The 18,688-nt window shown below is 37.2% G+C and overlaps 1 protein-coding gene and 1 long non-coding RNA gene across 7 annotated transcripts in view; one reads left to right on the top strand and one right to left on the bottom strand.

Annotated features, from left to right (window-relative positions):
• The window catches only part of CTNNA3 (catenin alpha 3), a 556,373-nt gene that overhangs the window by 531,052 nt on the left and 6,633 nt on the right, over positions 1–18,688 (top strand). For 5 of the 6 annotated variants that reach the window (XM_064464726.1, XM_064464725.1, XM_064464728.1 and 2 more), the window contains one exon: positions 5,751–5,885. In XM_064464726.1, the coding sequence (XP_064320796.1) occupies positions 5,751–5,885 (135 nt within the window). Of the gene's footprint in view, positions 1–5,750; positions 5,886–17,488; positions 17,535–18,688 lie in introns of all 6 variants that reach the window. The other variant, XM_064464727.1, reaches the window with a different exon arrangement.
• LOC135315599 (uncharacterized) overlaps positions 2,955–18,688 on the bottom strand; it is a 70,857-nt gene continuing 55,123 nt past the window's right edge. Inside the window, exons 4-5 of the long non-coding RNA XR_010375080.1 lie at positions 5,790–5,883; positions 2,955–4,261 (exon numbers count right to left, since the gene is read on the bottom strand). This is a non-coding gene — a long non-coding RNA (uncharacterized LOC135315599). The remainder of the gene's footprint in view (positions 4,262–5,789; positions 5,884–18,688) is intronic.

Below are 18,688 nucleotides of genomic sequence, written 5' to 3' on the forward strand. Positions count from 1 at the left end.
TCATAATTTGTGTGTACCCTCGTAGCTGCTGGGAAATGTGACATTAATCAAGTTATTTTAACCTTTTTACTGGATTCAATCAAATAATTTCCTTGTGTCCTAGCTCAGAGCTTGCACACAGTTGGTACCCGTGAGCCATTGACCCCTGGTATTTACTCCCTGTGGCATCTTGTATGGTTCTGGAAGACACTCGTCAATTTTAGTTGTACTTTAGATGTAATTACAAATCACAAGCACTAGATGATAATGAACATACACAATTTAAGAAAAAAAAAAAAACAAAGAACCAAAGCAGCCCTTACGGTACCTCTGTGGTGAAGACAACTACAGTCATCGCTAGACGTGTGTCAGACTTAATAAGAGAATCTCACCTTTACTACTCTGTTACAGAGATGCTTAATGTGATCTTCTCATTCCTGAGATGGCTAGAAATCTTTCAACATTTATAACCTTTTTCCCCATGACAAATTATCCTTTAACTGTTAGAGCTCTTTTCTGACAATGGTGGTTTTTCTTTTTTAATCTCCAATGTAGTTGTAAAGACCATTAATTCCTTTTCTCAGCTGTTATTTTGCCAAATTTCCTATGCCTTGCTGTCTTGGGGTCCTAAAATGAAAGAAACTTTACCTTCCTCTGGGCTATTTAATAGCTGTTCTCTGAAGTTGGTCCAAACTGAAGGAACCCTTCAAGAATTTGGTGCCCAGGCTGGAACATGATTTCTAATGAGGTTTTATTAATGCCTTTCTCAGCAGCATTAATACTTTTTAGAGAAATAGTTCACCTCTTGCCTTTCAGTAACATCTAAATTATGTGGAATTTTTATTCCATGTAAAAATGAATTTGTATGATTTTCTTCAAAAGTGAAATTTATAGCTCTACATTGTACCAGTTTTCAGGTAACTCTTGCAGGGCCCTTGCATTCTTCCTGCACATACATTCCTTGACAGTTTATCACCACTTGCTTAGGCTGCCCTGTAAGTATTTGCTACCACTTCGGATACTGTCATTTAATTAGGCCGCATCACTTTACTGTTCACAGTTGTCCCATGAATCTGCCTTTGCAGTTAACAGGACCACATTAATTTATGATAGCATTTTGGGCATTCAAACCTACAGACAAGGAAGAAGAGCAAAAACCTTGCTCTATTTCCTCCATCTAGCTTCAGACCTGAGCAAGAACCTAAAATAAGCAATCACTGCATAATGAAGAATCATTGTCTTATCTCTTTGACCTTTTCCTGTTCATAAAACATTTTCAAATGAATTTTTTAGGTTCACACTCCATGTAATTTCAGAGAATCAAAATTGAGAACTGTGGAATTTCGTCATTCATACAGTTTTTCTGTTAGGAGGGGAAAAAAAGTACCCCATCCTGAAACTGTATTTGCAGTATTTTATAACTCAGCAGCCACAGCAGCACCTCTCTGGTACATCGGCCTTCATTTCAGATTTTTAAAAATCCCTTTTCCTGTGTTTGAAGGAAGGGGACATGGTGTGGTACAAGTAGCAGAATTCAGTTATATTTCAGTCCCTACTCACAGCACTTTAAAATGACTCAGAGTTAAAAACGGTGAAAATAATCACAGTACAGCATCAACATAAGCCTAGGCAAATTAATCTCAAGTACATTGATAATAAATTTAGTTTAAATTAAGATTCTTGCAAATTCTTTGTCAAGCTGGTGACCTGAAAGCCCTAAGATAATTTAGGCAGTTAGCACATCCCCAGTTTTAATGCCGTGTGCTCTAGGTTACAATCTTTATTAAAAACCTCCTCAGTTTTCCAGTTGTTTTGCACCAGGAGGTGCTGGTCCGTGCCTCAGACTCTGTGAGGTGTCATTTAAAATGCTATTTGTCAGGACTGTCGCTGTAAGGAAAGAATAGCAGATAATCTTACATCCCTTTCAGTGGTGGGAACCCCAGGTGGTGTAGCATCGAACGGCCCTCCAGTCCGTGCACAGCATGCTGGGCAGACCCTGTCCGTAGAAGAGGTTCCCCCATTTTGGTCATTCAAGCTATTACAGACTTTTCTTACAAGGAAACAACTCTATTAATCTTTCCCACTGCCAAATGGGATGTTCACATGAGAACTTCTTTCTGCAGTCCCAGATAAAGGCAAGGACATGCAGCGGGTGGCCTAGTCACCAGTACCAAGCGGGAGCTGCCCGCAAGCTCCCCTGCTGCCGTATGCCACAGCGCGGCCTGAAGGCCAAGCGGTACGTGCAGCGCCGTGCAGCACGCTCCTGGCCCTACTCAGGTTACTGCTGCGTGGGTCAATAACACCTCCATGTACAGTCGTCTCTTGGTCAGGATCAATACATCAGTGCAATAAAATGTTCACAACTTTTAAATTCTGGAAGTATAGGGATCAATATGAAGCATCTCCTGCTATAGAACCAGGTAGTCTCCTGACTTAGAAGCTGATTTCATGTACTTTAAAAAGGTTTTCCTGAAAGTATAAATAAAAAGGCATCCTTTAAAATGATGAGCTGATAAATGCAATCCAAGCAGATGTTCCAAAAAGATCTCCTGATTACAGGATCATCTTACCTAAAAGCTTACAATAAACAAATAGTTGCAATAAATTATACATCTATATTTATAGTAGCTGGTCTGTGTGTGATTAGACCCAGTATTAATCACCATGAAGACAGATACAGATTCTAGAGAAATGCTACTGACTTTGTTAGCAAAGGGATGAAATCAAAGTAAAGCAAGAACAATCTTGTTTGCAGTCAGAATCTCCTGCAAATTGTTTGTCATGATCTTTGTGCCACTGCTGCGCCAGTGGCATTTTCATTTGGATTGTGAATGTTGGTTTCACTGTGTTTTTAATCACTGCATGATTTACCAAATCACTTTGAGGTTTCTGTGGGTGTTACTTCTTTTAGGTAAAACACCACTGCATCTTTTGGATGCAAGTCAGTTCTGATCCTGTTCTTACAGAAAGCTCTTGTGAACACCCCACTACCTTCGGTATCTATGGGAAAGAACCTCTCATCATTTGCCAGGGTCTCTAGCTAAGAATAGAATGTGAGGCATTAAACTAGTAACCATCAATTGCCTCTGGAATGATTAAACTCAGAATTTATTAATTGTCCTTCTGTTTCAGCGTAGTGTTTGTTTTCACTAGTAAGCAAGTGTTGCTTGTACCAGATGCTTCTGAGCAGTATGTAGAAGATTCCTTACGGAATATCCTCTCTACAGATCACATTCATTTCTAACATCTGTTTATGGTTGATTTGGATATGCTGTATGGCATGAGGCTTTAATTCTTTTGTAGTACTTCATCCTGCTTAAAGTAGTGTAGAATGTTATCTTTACCTCTGTAAAAGCCTCTTTGTATTGTGTTGGTCCCTGCCTTATCTGTAAAGTTTTATGAGTTAAGTACGAAAACAGGAGCACACTTGATGAGTCCGTAGGTTCATTCAAGCCAATATTCCCGTTGCTGACAAGAGTTAATAGTGATTATGTACGGAACTTGGTGAGATAACGGCATGTGTTTCATGACACATCCACAAAATGGTCTCCCAACCTCCAGCAGCCATACAAGAATTTACTTAACCAAACATATTTTTGATACACTTGATGCATTAAATAGATGTTGATATTTTTCGTTATTTTGTCCAGTAATTTTTTTTAATGCATGTAAGCTTTTTGTATAACCACTCTGCAGCAAAGATATCTGCAACTTTACAACACAGTGTTAAGAACAGTCTCCTTTTGTTTTGAACTTTTAATGACCTCTTAGCTTTGTATTGGAGAAAACAATACCTGTCTTCATTAAAATCTTTGTTGTCCTTTTCCTGTTTTCTTATGTGCCTTGTAATGAGCAAGAGAGGGGAAAGATGCACCGCACCTACACGGGGTAGTAAAGCTGTGGGTATAGCACTGAGTGGTACAGTTGCATAATTACAATTCAGAGGTCTTTTCCTAATAATGCCTAGCATTTGCTTTTATTTAATGCTACTGAGCACTGAACCAGTGTTTCCACAGACCTATTTTAAGCTCAAGGTCTTGTTCTTGAGCGACAGTTTCCTAGTCTTTGATGCATGTCTTCTTCAGCATTCCTAAAATGTTACGTGTCTTCTCTAATGATATGTAGGAAGGATAGTAAATGTGACTGGCCTGCCAATATAGAGAGTAGTATACAATAAGGTTAAAATATTCTTGTATCTGAACTTCTGTAATTGACATTGTCACGATTTGAAGTGGCTGGGACACTGTCTGGGCACCCTATCTATCCATCTCTTGGGATTTTCCTGTGGAGAAAAAAAGATCACAGTCACTGAGATACCAGCATTTAAATACTGATTTGTGCAGTTATTAAAGCAGTGTTGAGTAAGGAAGAAACAAAGACATAGTATAGTTTTTGGTAATACACTAACACTTTGAAAACCTCACACATAGGAACGAGAGGGTGTCAAGAAGCTCTTCAATTTTTCTTCTAAACTATGCTAAAGTACAGAAAACATTTTAGTAACAGATCTAGCAGAACATGAGGTAAGGACTGACATTTTTTTCATATTCATTATTTTAAAATTGTTCGCTTTAATTCCTTGTTATCTTTTCCTAAGTCTAAAAGATGAACTTGTTTGCTTAACCAAACATTTCTATTCTATTGCATAGTCATGAAGAGTAGAATCATCACGCTCCCATTTTAAACAAGTATTAAATTTCTTCAGCAAAGCCAGTAGTTTAGGCAAAAGATTTAATGAATTAAGTAGAACCGGTGCTTTTTCTAACTTCTGGCAGGTATTGGATTTTTATCACTACTGCATTGACCACAGTTCCGTAAGACCAAAGGTTTAATAACTGTACAAAACCACAGATGGTTGTTGCCACTGCAGTTGGTGGGAATGTATTTTTTCTTTTTTAATACTCAAAGCTGAACACAATTTCTTATCAAAAGAAAGTTGCCATATTTAAATGTAAGTGCAGCTCACAGGCTAAAAACATGTCCCTGATCTATGTAGGGATCTATTTCTTATTTACCATGATCACTTTTCAGAGCTGTGGTAGCACAATAAGGACTCACCATTCACCTTAAGATCCCTTTATTCTGGCAGAGGAATGCAAAGCAGCTTTACAACAAATGTGTGCCAGGCCTTAGGTGTCTAGCCTGATAATCACAGAGCAGTATTTCCCCTCCAAGTACTCCCAAGAACTTTGGGAGTTCACAGAAGTGAGGGTAGAAAGATGCTATTGTTATAAAAAATGAGGTCTTGTCAAAAGTTTTGAAATCAGTGAGTTTTCTGTAAGACATTTTCCTTTTCCCACTGATACAGAAGACCTGTGGATCAAGGTGAATAACACCAATAGATTGTATTATAAGATGAAGCATAATTTCATATAAATGTTAACATTGCTTTTCATTTATGTTTACAGTTGCCTATATGAGTAATACTGTTAATGTAGGTATCTTCTTAAAAAGAAATTATAATCTCTTTGGAATTGAATGGAACATAATTATTCTATACAATAAAAAATGTGTTTAGAAATATTGCTAAGGCAAGCCCAGCAGTATTAAATAAAAACTTAATATGTGGAAGTTTAGGATTATTCTGAGCTTCTCCAATTATTTTGTTAAAAAGCTTCACAAGAGGAAAGAACCATGCAACCTGATACAGCTGCAATGAAAAGCAAGGCCACACTCGCGTACAGGTTGAATACTCCTCAGTGAACTATTAACCTGATGTCTGAGACAGGTTGCTGAAATGCTTTCTTAATTGTTATTTTCTTAATCTTCAGTGTCCAGACCAATCGTGCAAACAGGATTTGTTGGCTTACCTAGAACAGGTCAAGCTGTACTCCCATCAGCTCAAAATCTGCAGTCAAGTTAAAGCAGAAATCCAGAACCTCGGTGGAGAGCTCATCATGTCTGCTGTAAGTACAAAAATGGTAAAAATTATTACGTTGATCAAAATAAATCTTAAATTTGAGTTGTGCTTTCCTGTGCCTGCAAGATATTCCAGTGTAGTCCTGAATTTCGTTTTACTTCCGACTTTTTTACACTCATTTAACACAGAGAATCTAAGACAGTGAAGCATAAATCTGCTGGCTTAAAAGGAATAGTAATCGCTTGTGGTTTTTTGTCTTTTAATTTCTCAGAACATATTGCTCTTCACTGTTATTCTGGAGTAATTTGGTTTTAAGAACTGTGACCCATCTTAAGATGGTGGTTTATTTACTTGCATATGTGGAGTTTGCACATATATGTGTCTATACACAAAAAGAAATCCCCAGAAATGTGCCTCCAGTTCAGAAGGAAAAGATGAAAGACATTGTACATCTCTACAGAAATACAGAAGATTAAGAGCGAGATGACTTGAATCTTGGGTAGATTTCTTGATTTTGCATTACTTTAAGAGTCATTAGCACCATTACAGCAAAGTATCATTAGCCGTATAAAGGGTAGTGTTTGTGATTTTGTGGAACGTTTATGCACTTGTGCTCAGCACAAATCTGATCACGGGCATTCATATAATGCCTTCACCTTCGCATACTCTGTGTTTATTAGTGTTATTACCTGTAGCATATGGGATTATGTTTTCAAGACATAAAATCTACTAAATGGTTGAAAAAAAAAGGTCACAAAAGCTTCCCAACCTACAATCTTATCATTTAAATACTTTCTTCTTTATGATAACTTCATATTCACATAGTCTGGAATATAGATATCAATAAAACTATTAGATGTTTTACATGGTTTATAAACTAATCAGAAATGAACCGTCTATTACTGGTGTAAGATTTGAAGCACAAATTTTTGTAAGAAATTTTTGTTGACTATTCAAATGCTAATTCAGAGACCGCATTTAAAGCTCTGGAACCTACAGGTAAAAGTAATTTTGAAATTAATGTTTTCTTTCTGAAGCAAATACTTGTTTTCACTTGGGTTGTAAATTCATCAGGTTTATCTTAGTTACCCTTCTTTCTTTTTTACAAGCAGTTCCATGAGCAGTGTAGGTTATTAAAGCCAAATTTCATTGTTTCATGCTCCTTGTGCACACGTCCTCTGCTATCAGTGCTCCCAGCTTCCCCATGTTGTGTGTACCCTACCTCCAGCAGTCCCACACACCAGATATCTGCACAGTCTTCTGTGCTTAGAGTCTTGTTGCACTACTTCATTCTCCCACTCACCTGCACATAAAATGTTAATATCTTCTTTGATCAGCAGTGCTTTTTACCCCAACTTCTGTGCTTCTAACATGCTCCCCCGCTCATGATAGATAGATAGATAGATAGATAGATAGATAGATAGATAGATAGATAGATAGATAGATAGATAGATAGATAGATAGATAGATAGATAGATAGAAGATAGATAGTAGATAGATAGATAGATAGATAGATAGATAGATAGATAGATAGATAGATAGATAGATAGATAGATAGATAGAAGATAGATAGTAGATAGATAGATAGATAGATAGATAGATAGATAGATAGATAGATAGATAGATAGATAGATAGATAGATAGATAGAAGATAGATAGTAGATAGATAGTAGATAGATAGATAGTAGACAGATAGATAGATAGTAGATAGATAGATAGTAGATAGACAGACAGACAGATAGATAGATAGCTAGATAGCTAGATAGTAGATAGATAGATAGATAGACAGACAGACAGATAGATAGATAGTAGATAGATAGATGATAGATAGATAGATAGTAGATAGATAGATAGTAGATAGATAGACAGATAGATAGTAGATAGATAGATAGACAGATAGATAGATAGTAGATAGATAGATAGTAGATAGATAGATAGACAGATAGATAGATAGATAGATAGATAGATAGATAGATAGACAGATAGATAGATAGATAGACAGATAGACAGACAGACAGATAGATAGATAGACAGATAGACAGATAGATAGTAGATAGATAGATAGTAGATAGATAGACAGATAGACAGACAGATAGATAGATAGACAGATAGATAGACAGATAGATAGACAGATAGATAGTAGATAGATAGATAGATAGTAGATAGATAGATAATAGATAGATAGACAGACAGATAGATAGATAGATAGTAGATAGATATATAATAGATAGACAGACAGATAGATAGATAGACAGATAGATAGTAGATAGATAGATAGACAGATAGATAGATAGATAAATAGATAGTTATATAATAGATAGACAGACAGATAGATAGACAGATAGATAGATAGTAGATAGATAGTAGATAGATAGATAGACAGATAAATAGACAGATAGATAGACAGACAGATAGATAGATAGATAGATAGATAGTAGATAGATAGATAGATAAATAGACAGATAGATAGTAGATAGATAGACAGATAGATAGATAGACAGATAGATAGACAGACAGATAGATAGATAGTAGATAGATAGATAGATAGACAGACAGATAGATAGATAGATAGATAGTAGATAGATATATGATAGATAGACAGATAGATAGATAGTAGATAGATAGATAGACAGATAGATAGATAGATAGATAAACAGATAGATAGATAGTAGATAGATAGACAGATAGATAAATAGACAGATAGATAGATAGATATATGATAGATAGACAGACAGATAGATAGATAGTAGATAGATAGATAGACAGATAGATAGATAGATAGATAAATAGATAGATAGATAGTAGATAGATAGATAGACAGATAGATAAATAGACAGATAGATAGATAGATAGTAGATAGATAGATAGACAGATAGATAGATAGTAGATAGATAGTAGATAGATAGATAGATAGATAGACATATAGATAGATAGTAGATAGATAGACAGACAGATAGTTAGATAGACAGATAGATAGACAGCTAGATAGATAGTAGATAGATAGATAGACAGATAGATAGATATTAGATAGATAGATAGTAGACAGATAGATAGACAGATAGATAATAGATAGATAGATAGACAGATAGATAGATAGATAAATAGACAGATAGTAGATAGATAGTAGATAGATAGACAGATAGATAAATAGACAGATAGATAGATAGTAGATAGATAGATAGACAGATAGATAGATATTAGATAGATAGATAGTAGACAGATAGATAGACAGATAGATAATAGATAGATAGATAGACAGATAGATAGATAGATAAATAGACAGATAGTAGATAGATAGTAGATAGATAGACAGATAGATAAATAGACAGATAGATAGTAGATAGATAGATAGACAGATAGATAGATAGTAGATAGATAGACAGATAGATAGACAGATAGATAGTTATATAGACAGATAGATAGATAGTTATATAGACAGATAGATAGACAGATAGATAGTTATATAGACAGATAGATAGATAGTAGATAGATAGATAGATAGACAGATAGATAGTAGATAGATAGTAGATAGATAGATAAATAGATAGATAGATAGATAGATAGTAGATAGATAGATAGATAGATAGATAGATAGATAGATAAATAGACAGATAGATAGATAGTAGATAGATAGATAAATAGATAGATAGATAGATAGTAGATAGATGGTAGATAGATAGATGGTAGATAGATAGATAGATAGTAGATAGATAGATAGATAGTAGATAGATAAATAGACAGATAGATAGATAGACAGATAGATAGATAGACAGATAGATAGTAGATAGATAGATAGTAGATAGATAGATAAATAGATAGATAGATAGATAGTAGATAGATGGTAGATAGATAGATGGTAGATAGATAGATAGATAGATAGTAGATAGATAGATAGATAGTAGATAGATAAATAGACAGATAGATAGATAGACAGATAGATAGATAGACAGATAGATAGTAGATAGATAGATAGTAGATAGATAGATAAATAGATAGATAGATAGATAGATAGTAGATAGATGGTAGATAGATAGATGGTAGATAGATAGATAGATAGTAGATAGATAGATAGTAGATGGATAGATGGTAGATAGATAGATAGATGGTAGATAGATAGATAGATAGATAGATAGATAGATAGATAGATAGATAGATAGATAGATAGATAGATAGATAGATAGATAGATAGATGGTAGGTAGATAGATAGATGGATGGATGGATGATAGATGATAGAGTGAGCCTTGAATCTGCCAAAAACCTCCCTGTGCAACAAGCAGCAGCGGTGCCGATACTGACTGTGCCGTCCATGCTGACAGGCTGCCAGCTACCCGCTTTAGAGCCGACAAGGACTGGGCTGTCTCTGTCTTCTCTCCTCTGGGACATCTCATCTGGGACTCTTTTTCCTCTACACATTCTCTGATTTTGTACTCTGGTAGAGATTTGTTATTTGTCTTTGGCATTCTTGTATCTTTGTGGATTTTGGAAATCTGAGATTAGCTAAATAGTAAATTTACAAGTTACTGAAGGACTGACAAAAGACAAATGCACAATAAAAATAGATTAACCTCAACTAGTTAAAAGATACAGCTTCTTACATATCACAGTGTTTATCTGATTTGATTTGTCCACTACTTTGGCAAATATGGATTAACATGGATCCTTGAGCTACAAAAACCTGCATACTGCCTGACATATACCAGCTGTAATTTTCCTGGTCCTGTTCCCATTACTGAGCGCTATTGATTGGTGGACTCACTGCAAGAAATTTTGGAAGCTTAGTTTGGTTCTTGCTCTTTTTTTTTTGTCCCGCTGTAATGATACTCACATTTTATTGCATCACCCATATGTCAACAGTGGGAAGTACAAAATAATGCTGCAAAAATTTTATTTCTAAAAGTGAAAAACCCAAATTCAACCTCATTCACAGTCCGAGAGGGGTGACTATAGATCTTAATCCTGCTTCAGGGAAGGAGGATGAGGACATAAATCGTGGGCAACCAAAAGTTCTAGTTCAGGAATGCAATTACTTGTTCAAATAAATGCTTAACTCAGTCCCAGTTTAATAAACACACTTAAAGAGGTGCTTAGCTTGGAATCAGTGGTAAGTAAGAACATGCTTAGAGCCCTGGACAGTTTTGGAAGTGTTCCATAGAGTCAAGGTGAGATGCTCTAAATTCTGGTTGTGATTCTGTTAAAGCACTCTTGGAAAATGCTCCAAATGATCGTGTTTTGGTTTTTTTTTTTAATACAGGTGATATGGTTAGGCCTATAAAAGAGGGAAAGATTTTATAAATGTAAAACAAAGGCTTATTGGTCTAAATGTCTGTTATTGGGGAGGGAAGGATATTCATGACTGACTGTGCTCAACCGTCAGTTTTCAATTAAAATTGTGGTGAAGTGAAAATGCAGCCAAACCAAACGGTGATGGCTTTCCTATATGGCTTTTCCTAATGTATATGTAAATGAACTATTTGTGTTTGACTTGCTTCAATTTTAGGAGAATATGGGAATTAAAAATGTTTTGTGTGGATAAAGTGATAAGCAGAGAGAAATTCACTATTGATACAAAATGGCTGACTACAGGTTTACTGTTTTTAAAAGCTGAAGCAAATTCTGGCTTTCAAAGTCCACGTAGGGGCTTTAGATTTTGATCATGTAGGTTGGCAGGCTTTGGAGAAAGTGACAGAACAAAGTTCTGCGTAAGAAAGCACTCTCTCTCCGCGCCTCTCTCACACACACCGAAGATCTGGGAGCATAAGGAAAAAACTGTAGAAAATAAGTGGACAGACCATCTCTGCCCAGATTATCTGTCAAGTATCTGCTCAGGCAGCTGAATTTCACTCTTGTAGCCAAAAGGGTATTTTTTATGGTTTATGCAACACTACTAAATCTTCAGATTTTGCTCACATAAAATCAATAGCAAAGTTATTTTATAAAGGACTCAGAATTGTTGCTGGAATAGGATTATACTCTCCCCAGTCCTGATCTTCTCTCATTTATCTGTTTATGGTAATAAAGAATGAGACTCAGAAAACGAGACATCAGGCATGATTAAGGAAAAAAAGAAATAGGGCATGCCCTTGCAGATAGTAAAGTTTTCATTATGTATTAAGTAAGAAAAGAAGTCTCAAAATATCTGAAACTGTATCCTTCCTCTGGATAGTGAAGACCTCCTCCAGGAAAAAGTGTATTAGAAAGGGCAGGTTGCTCCGTTTTTGCTTTCACAGTTTCCCCATGCTTTCTCTCTTCTGCACCCATGTACATGTATGCTCAAGATTGAACTCCCTGATTCTTGGTCATCCCTCAGCTGTCTGCTGTCGGCTCCTCGCAGCTCCCTTCTGTTACGTCCTGCCTCCCTCACGAGCCATGATAGGTGTATGCAAACAGAAGAGGTGAGGAGGAGAGCTCCTCTCCTGTGAGATATTAGAGATTTCCATACTGAGATGGTTAATACCAGTTTCCACTGTGGCAAGTCAGCTTTGCTGTACAAGGTGAGGATGATTGAGCAAAAGCTAGTGACAGACCACAAATCCACACATAAAAGCACTGTTGCACAGATGTAAGATGGCACTTATGTCCACCCCACACCTCCCTTCCTCTGATAATAAGAACTGTGCACAAAGATCTCTGATTTAAATTGGCCTCAAGGAATTTTAAAGGTTTTTTTTTCCCTCACAAGAAGAGTAGCAGTTCATGAAGAAAAGTCCTCTACTGAAGTGTAAAGTCTAAGTCAGAGAAAAGAATAGAGGGAGGAAGAGCAGAGGATGTAGTCTGTTTTCTGTTACATATTTGTAGATCTGTAAAACTGTCTTCTTGAAATAGAGCTAAGTCACAACATCTGTCTTTCCAGTATTTTCCTCTGGAGGGGAACGTAAAGTAGACATAAAATGGCATTACGGATTAACCTTATATCCTGCTATATAACAGTGTTCAGCAATGCCACTGTGTAAGGGCACCTGTATCTCTGTCCACGGGAAAATGGATTCTCATCTATAGAAGCACTGTACCTAACGAGGTACTGGTGGCCACTGGCATAGTTCAGTTCAGGACTTATTCCCATGACAACAAGGAGCACTATGCGTATGGAAAAGTACGTTGTAATCCACAAATACCACTCATAGTCATTCATTCTCTATATCACATTATCTTTAGTTGTTTTTCATGTGTCTCCTGTGCCCTTGTCCTTGTCTTCCTGTAACACTTCTCTGACAACCTCCCTTGGAATGTATCTTACTTAAATCCCCTGCCGTATCAGTAGTGTAGGTTAACTAGGCCAGATTGCCTTGCACGGTTGGACTGCTTTGGGGAGGATCCAGCTGACAGGCCTAACTGCTCGCCTCAGTTAGTGGCTTTTTGACTTCAGGCCGTATAACCTTGCAGTCCTCTACTGCAGTTACGTGGAGACCTGCCTCTCTCACCGCCCTTCCCTGAGCACCTTCATTCTAGTCAGTGGCACAGCAAAGCTCAGAGCCCTGTTGTGGTGGTTATGGAGGGCAACATACAGAGAAAGAGAGGAAGATGTGTGTGAATCATTAGCTTCTAATCCTGCATTTGCTGTGGTTTTGGTTTTTTCATTCATTAAAAATTTGATGATCAGTATTTAGTCTTTCATGCTCCCATAAAATACTTAAATTTTTTAATAATGCAGGTAGCATTGCCAGTTTGGAAATTGTGCAAGTGAAAATGGTGAGGATTGAGTAAGTCTTCACTAGGTGTGATTAAACAGGAGATGGACAATTCATTTTATTAATTAGAATTCAGTTGTGCCTCTTCAGGCACAAAATGGGGTTACATTTGCAGAATGCAGATTGACAGTAATTGCATTCATTTATGTAGATAATCTGATTAATTCATTTACAAGTACTGCACAATGATAGGCTTGCACGTTGGCAGCTTGCTTTTCTTCCAACAGTGCCTTTAAATAAAGAGAATTATATCACAGAGCAGCAAATAACGTATCTTATACGTGAGCATTGTGTGCTCTGACTTGTGCCAGGCAATTTGTTTTGTGCTATTTATAGTCATTATCCTCTCCTATTTCATTTCATATTGTATTTGGCAAGAGAGATGGAGCTTTTTGGCCTTCAAAAGGAAACTAAAATCTGGAAGAGAGAGTTCTCAGAGTTACAGTATCACAGATGTTGATAAATGGCATAGAACAGATCTCTCAGGTTACCTGTGCACTGAGGGCTGTTTCACTCTACTTTTCTTACAAATGCTTCATTCGACAGTCCCAATCCTTGGATAAGCACACCGCAGGAAACTCATGGCTCAGGCAGCATGTGCGGACGGTGGCAGCGGGTGAGCTGCTCAACGCCCTCATTACAGTTGGAGGTTGTCGGTTACTGCTAGAGCGGAGCCATGCAGCTGGCATTGTGCTGAGCTGCTCCTTTGGCGTGGGAGGGCTTGGGGAGCCGTGCTTTTCAGTTCTCTTAGGGCTTCTGTTTCGGTTTGCCTTTTCCTCCTAAAAGAGTGGTCACGATGGGCAGAATGGCTTCCTAGCTGCAGCTGCTGTAGGGCTGAAGAATGGGAGCAGCGGGCTAAGCGGCAAGCTGGCAATCCTAGTGAAATACAGGCTACTGTAACAGCCCACTTGAGTTATTACAGGTAGACGGTTTGTTCCACTGACTCCAGTACCGCTACCCTGCTTTGACTGCCGTGCAGTCTTCAGCGAAGAGGTTTCTTTTGCCTTGCTTTAAGTCTGTAGCTGCTGTGCAGACAGAGCCGGTGCCGGCGCGTGCCAGAGACGCAGCTACTGCGCCTTGTTCAGTCAGTTTGTTTCTCCTGCAGCTATTTCTCCATATCATTGGGAACCTGTGGTCAGTTTATTTGAGCTAATGGTGGAAGGCTATTTGTAGGCCTTTACACTATGCATAAAATCACTTCTTATATCGCTGTTTGATTCTGAAAATAATAAAAAGCTAATCTTCTAAAAGTTGACATTAACCCCAAGAGTTGTGGGGTTTTTTTGTTTTTTATTTTCCTTTTTTTTTATTTGAGAGTTCACATAAATATTTCACCATTTGGGTTTTTTTAATGTAACAGAACTACATCTTTCACTGCTTTTGCCTCGTGTGTGCCAGTAAGTGTGTGCATAGAAAACCCCTGGTCTTTGGAAGCAAAGCAAGGGACGTGTTTTTTCATGTTAATTACTTAAAGACAGCTCAGTTGCTATTGCTTTCTAAACTGCGTCTACTGAGAAAAACTAATTTAAAGCTGCAAGAAGTATTAGTGGTAATGTGCACTACAAGACAGTTACTTTTTAAAATAATAATTACTTTGCTAATTAGCAAAATCAGGATGTATTTTATAGTTCTTAGCCTCATTGCATATAAAAGATTATTGCAACAAGCGCTCTGTTTCTTCACAAACTAAAGCAACTGATGGAAACAGCAAGGAAAGGATTGATATGAAACCATTATTCTCTTTTTTCAAGGACCTGTTTTTTTTTAAAAAATTATTCCTTTTTTTTTTAAAAAAAATCCTTCTGCAAGTGAAAGCAGCAGTATTTGGGAGGGACTGAGCTAACAGCCTCTCTAAGCATCTGTTCCGTTATGGTGTTTTAGGGAAACAGTTTTATAGTACTTACGTAAGTTGTTCATCACTTACCTTGGACACAGGGCCCCCTCTAATTATAGGACTCAATTTCAGTTCTTTGAATCTTACATAGCCTGAAGCAGCTTCTCGTAATGGTTAGTTACTTTTTTTATTAAATTCATTTTCCCCACCTGAAAAAAGGGTAAAACGCAGAACAAACCCCAGATACCCTTGAGGTCTATAATGTAATTACTAGACAGACAGACAGACATAGATAACCAATGGAACAGCTACATTTTTAGGAAAACTCAGTTCACTGAAAAAAACCAGCTGCCAGATCACACCCCCCCCCCAAACAGTGAGGCAGATTTCCTGGGGCCAGTTCCACAGACTGGGATGAAATCCCTGCAGTATCCTAAAGGGGGAGCATGGCAAAGCAGAGGTGGGCAAAAGGCACAAGAAAGAGTTTCCAGTAATTGAAAAAAAATGGCAATGGCAAGTCTCCTTTTGGCTTGTTTTATATATAACTTGTACTGGGATTGAATGCATGATAAGGGTGTAGGTATTATTTGGCAGTTTTATGAAGAAAAGTGGTAGTTAATAAAGTGCTTCCCATTCTTGAACTTTTTTCTGAGTTTTCCTGAACACCCATCTTCTGGTGTCACTCTTATGCTAAGATCTCCATTTTCAGTAAAATGCAATTACCACTATTCAGGGTGGAAGAGCAACTGTGGAAATGTAAACATCCTCAGCTCAGAAAAATTTACCTGTTTGGCTTGTTCTGTTACTTTTAACCTTAAGGGAATAAATCCCTTTATTTTATATAGCAATCTGAGTGAAAAACCCTTAAAGTCATTCACAACAGCAAATTGTTACACATAGTAAGAAAGTGGGAAGAAGATGAAAAGCACTGTGTAGTAAGTACTGCTTACCTTAAATGCAGCACTGCTCAGAAGCTCACTACTCTTCACAGAAATGGATAAATATTGTTATTTTCAGAAGTAGTTATCAGAGAAATAAAAACTCAGTCTTTCGGTATGGTGTAAAAAAAAAATTTGCTTCCAGGAATGTATTTAAACCTAGAGGTTAAATTAAAATAAATTTTTAAAAACTGACCTTGTTTCCAAAAGAATTTTATGTTCAGACTTCAAACACTGATTAAAGAGCTGTGTATTTGATATTCAATTCTTAATTTTCACCTGTATGAAAAATGAAAGTCTGGTTGAACCATAAATAGGACTTGGGAGATTGTGGCCAGCCAATTGATAAATCTGTGCTCAATTAGTAAAACTTCAGTTCCCTGCAAAAAAACGTAATGCTCAGAGCAGAGCAATCCGGAGTATCGCAGCTGGGGTTCTAGCAGACTTGCACGTTATAGATCAAGAAATGTTTTGTGATTATTGTTTAGCCATAGTCTCTTATAGCTTTGCTCCAGCAGGCAATTGTCCGCCACTTCTTTATGTCAAAGAGGCAGCGCCTGCAAATCTATGCAAAGAATGTGTGCGAGAGACACAGATATTTACATGCTTTGGGAAATTCTGTATTTGTTTAACTGCTACAGAAACAACTCCTACTGACACATGACAAGGAAAGCACTTCTTAGCACAATGAACAGAAGATACTTTGACAGAGATGTTTCTTTAAATTCTAACTCATGCTTCTCCTTATCATTCTGAATATTAAATAAAAGTAACTGATCATATCGGCTATTATATCGTTAAGCTTCTGCTAGTAATGGATTTGCTACTACTGCCAAGACATGAATTTATTTTACAAAAAATGTGAAAAATATAATGCATGTAAACTAATTGCAAAGAAAGTTCCAAAATTATTTTTTTTCTGAACTCCCTTGAGCTTTGTTATTCAATGGAGACTTTGCTTACTTGCACAGAGGCCTCCTTACAGAAGAGGAATGCAGGTGCTGGAGACAAGAGAGTCGATTTCAGCATGAATGCTGCCAGTCTGATTTTTGTTGGTGGCGGGGTTTGGGTGATTGTTTTGGGGTGTTTTTTAATTTCTACCTTCAAGTCTGTATCATCTCTGTTTCACCACAATGTGAAGTTATAGTGGTTGTAGACTAATTCTTTACTTCTTTTGCAATGGAAACAAAGCACTAACGCTCACAGGACAGATGGCATTTAAGTGAGGAAAGATACGGTAAGGGATGCTTTTCCTAAATCCTTTAATGAATTACTGTCTTGACAGACATCAGACCTGTGAAATGTGGAGGCTGAAATATTGTGTCTGCATGGAAGGTGCTGAAGGAGCCAAAGTGGGAGTCATGCAAATATTAAACAGCTTTTAGTTTGGGGTTGGTTTGTTTGTTTTGCTAGTGACTGTTTATGTACCACTTGCTACACATTGAGGAGTTTGCACCTACATCTCTCTAAATGAAATAATCTCAAATACTCAATGAATATTTTATCAATCTTTCATTTATGCCAAGTTTCATTTCATCAGTTTTCCTAGACATGTTATGAGACCTTGCAGAGAATGCTGAATATCTGAGATAAAAGCGTCCAAGTGAAGACAGTCCTTGAGTACATTAGATTTATACAACAACAACAGATTTACACCAAACTCTATAATGCTACTGGCATTGAAGTATAAAACCAGCTGCTCTCTCCACACAAAAGATAAAATGTATGGGCTGATTCTTACTATCCATAGTACCTGTCCAAAACCATCTTGTAAAAGCTTCTCCAAAATTTTGAATGCAGTTAAGAAATACCTTCCCCTCCACCAATATCCATATTTACTGTATAGAAGTAAGACTAGTGTGAGACGCATACAGAAAATGGAGGGGGAACATGGACACTAAGACACTGCAAAGAACATGGATAGCCTAGAGGGCAGCATTAAGTCTCCCTGTATTTCTTTGCCTATGCAGACCAGAGCAAAAGCAAGGGCGATTGCTGACCTACACCACCTACCCCCCGCCGCTACGGAAACTGCAGCAGAACCCCTGTTTTAAACAGCCGTAGTTGTAGATAGGGTGGGTGCTTTGCAGCAGGGAGGCACGCAGCAGTGCTTTTTTATATTTTTGTTTTAGGTATCTGCAAGCCTGTTTGTATATCTGGGCAGCTTTTGTAGAGCTTAAATAATACGGCAGTTCTTCAGTTCCTCCAGCATGGCAAGGGGGGCAGTGGAATTCAGCCACTCCAGTTTGGCACAGCTGTACAATTGGTCTTTGGATTTTTAGCATTTAAAAGAGCTGACAGGTGTCCACTCTCCAGAGCTCGTGTCAAACAACAAGGCTACCATGCCACGTGTTGGTTTGTAATTGCCACCTCATCAAAAATTAGAGACGC

This window comes from Phalacrocorax carbo, chromosome 13 (genome assembly GCF_963921805.1).
Source record: "Phalacrocorax carbo chromosome 13, bPhaCar2.1, whole genome shotgun sequence".
In the NCBI taxonomy this organism is placed as follows: Eukaryota; Metazoa; Chordata; class Aves; order Suliformes; family Phalacrocoracidae; genus Phalacrocorax; species Phalacrocorax carbo.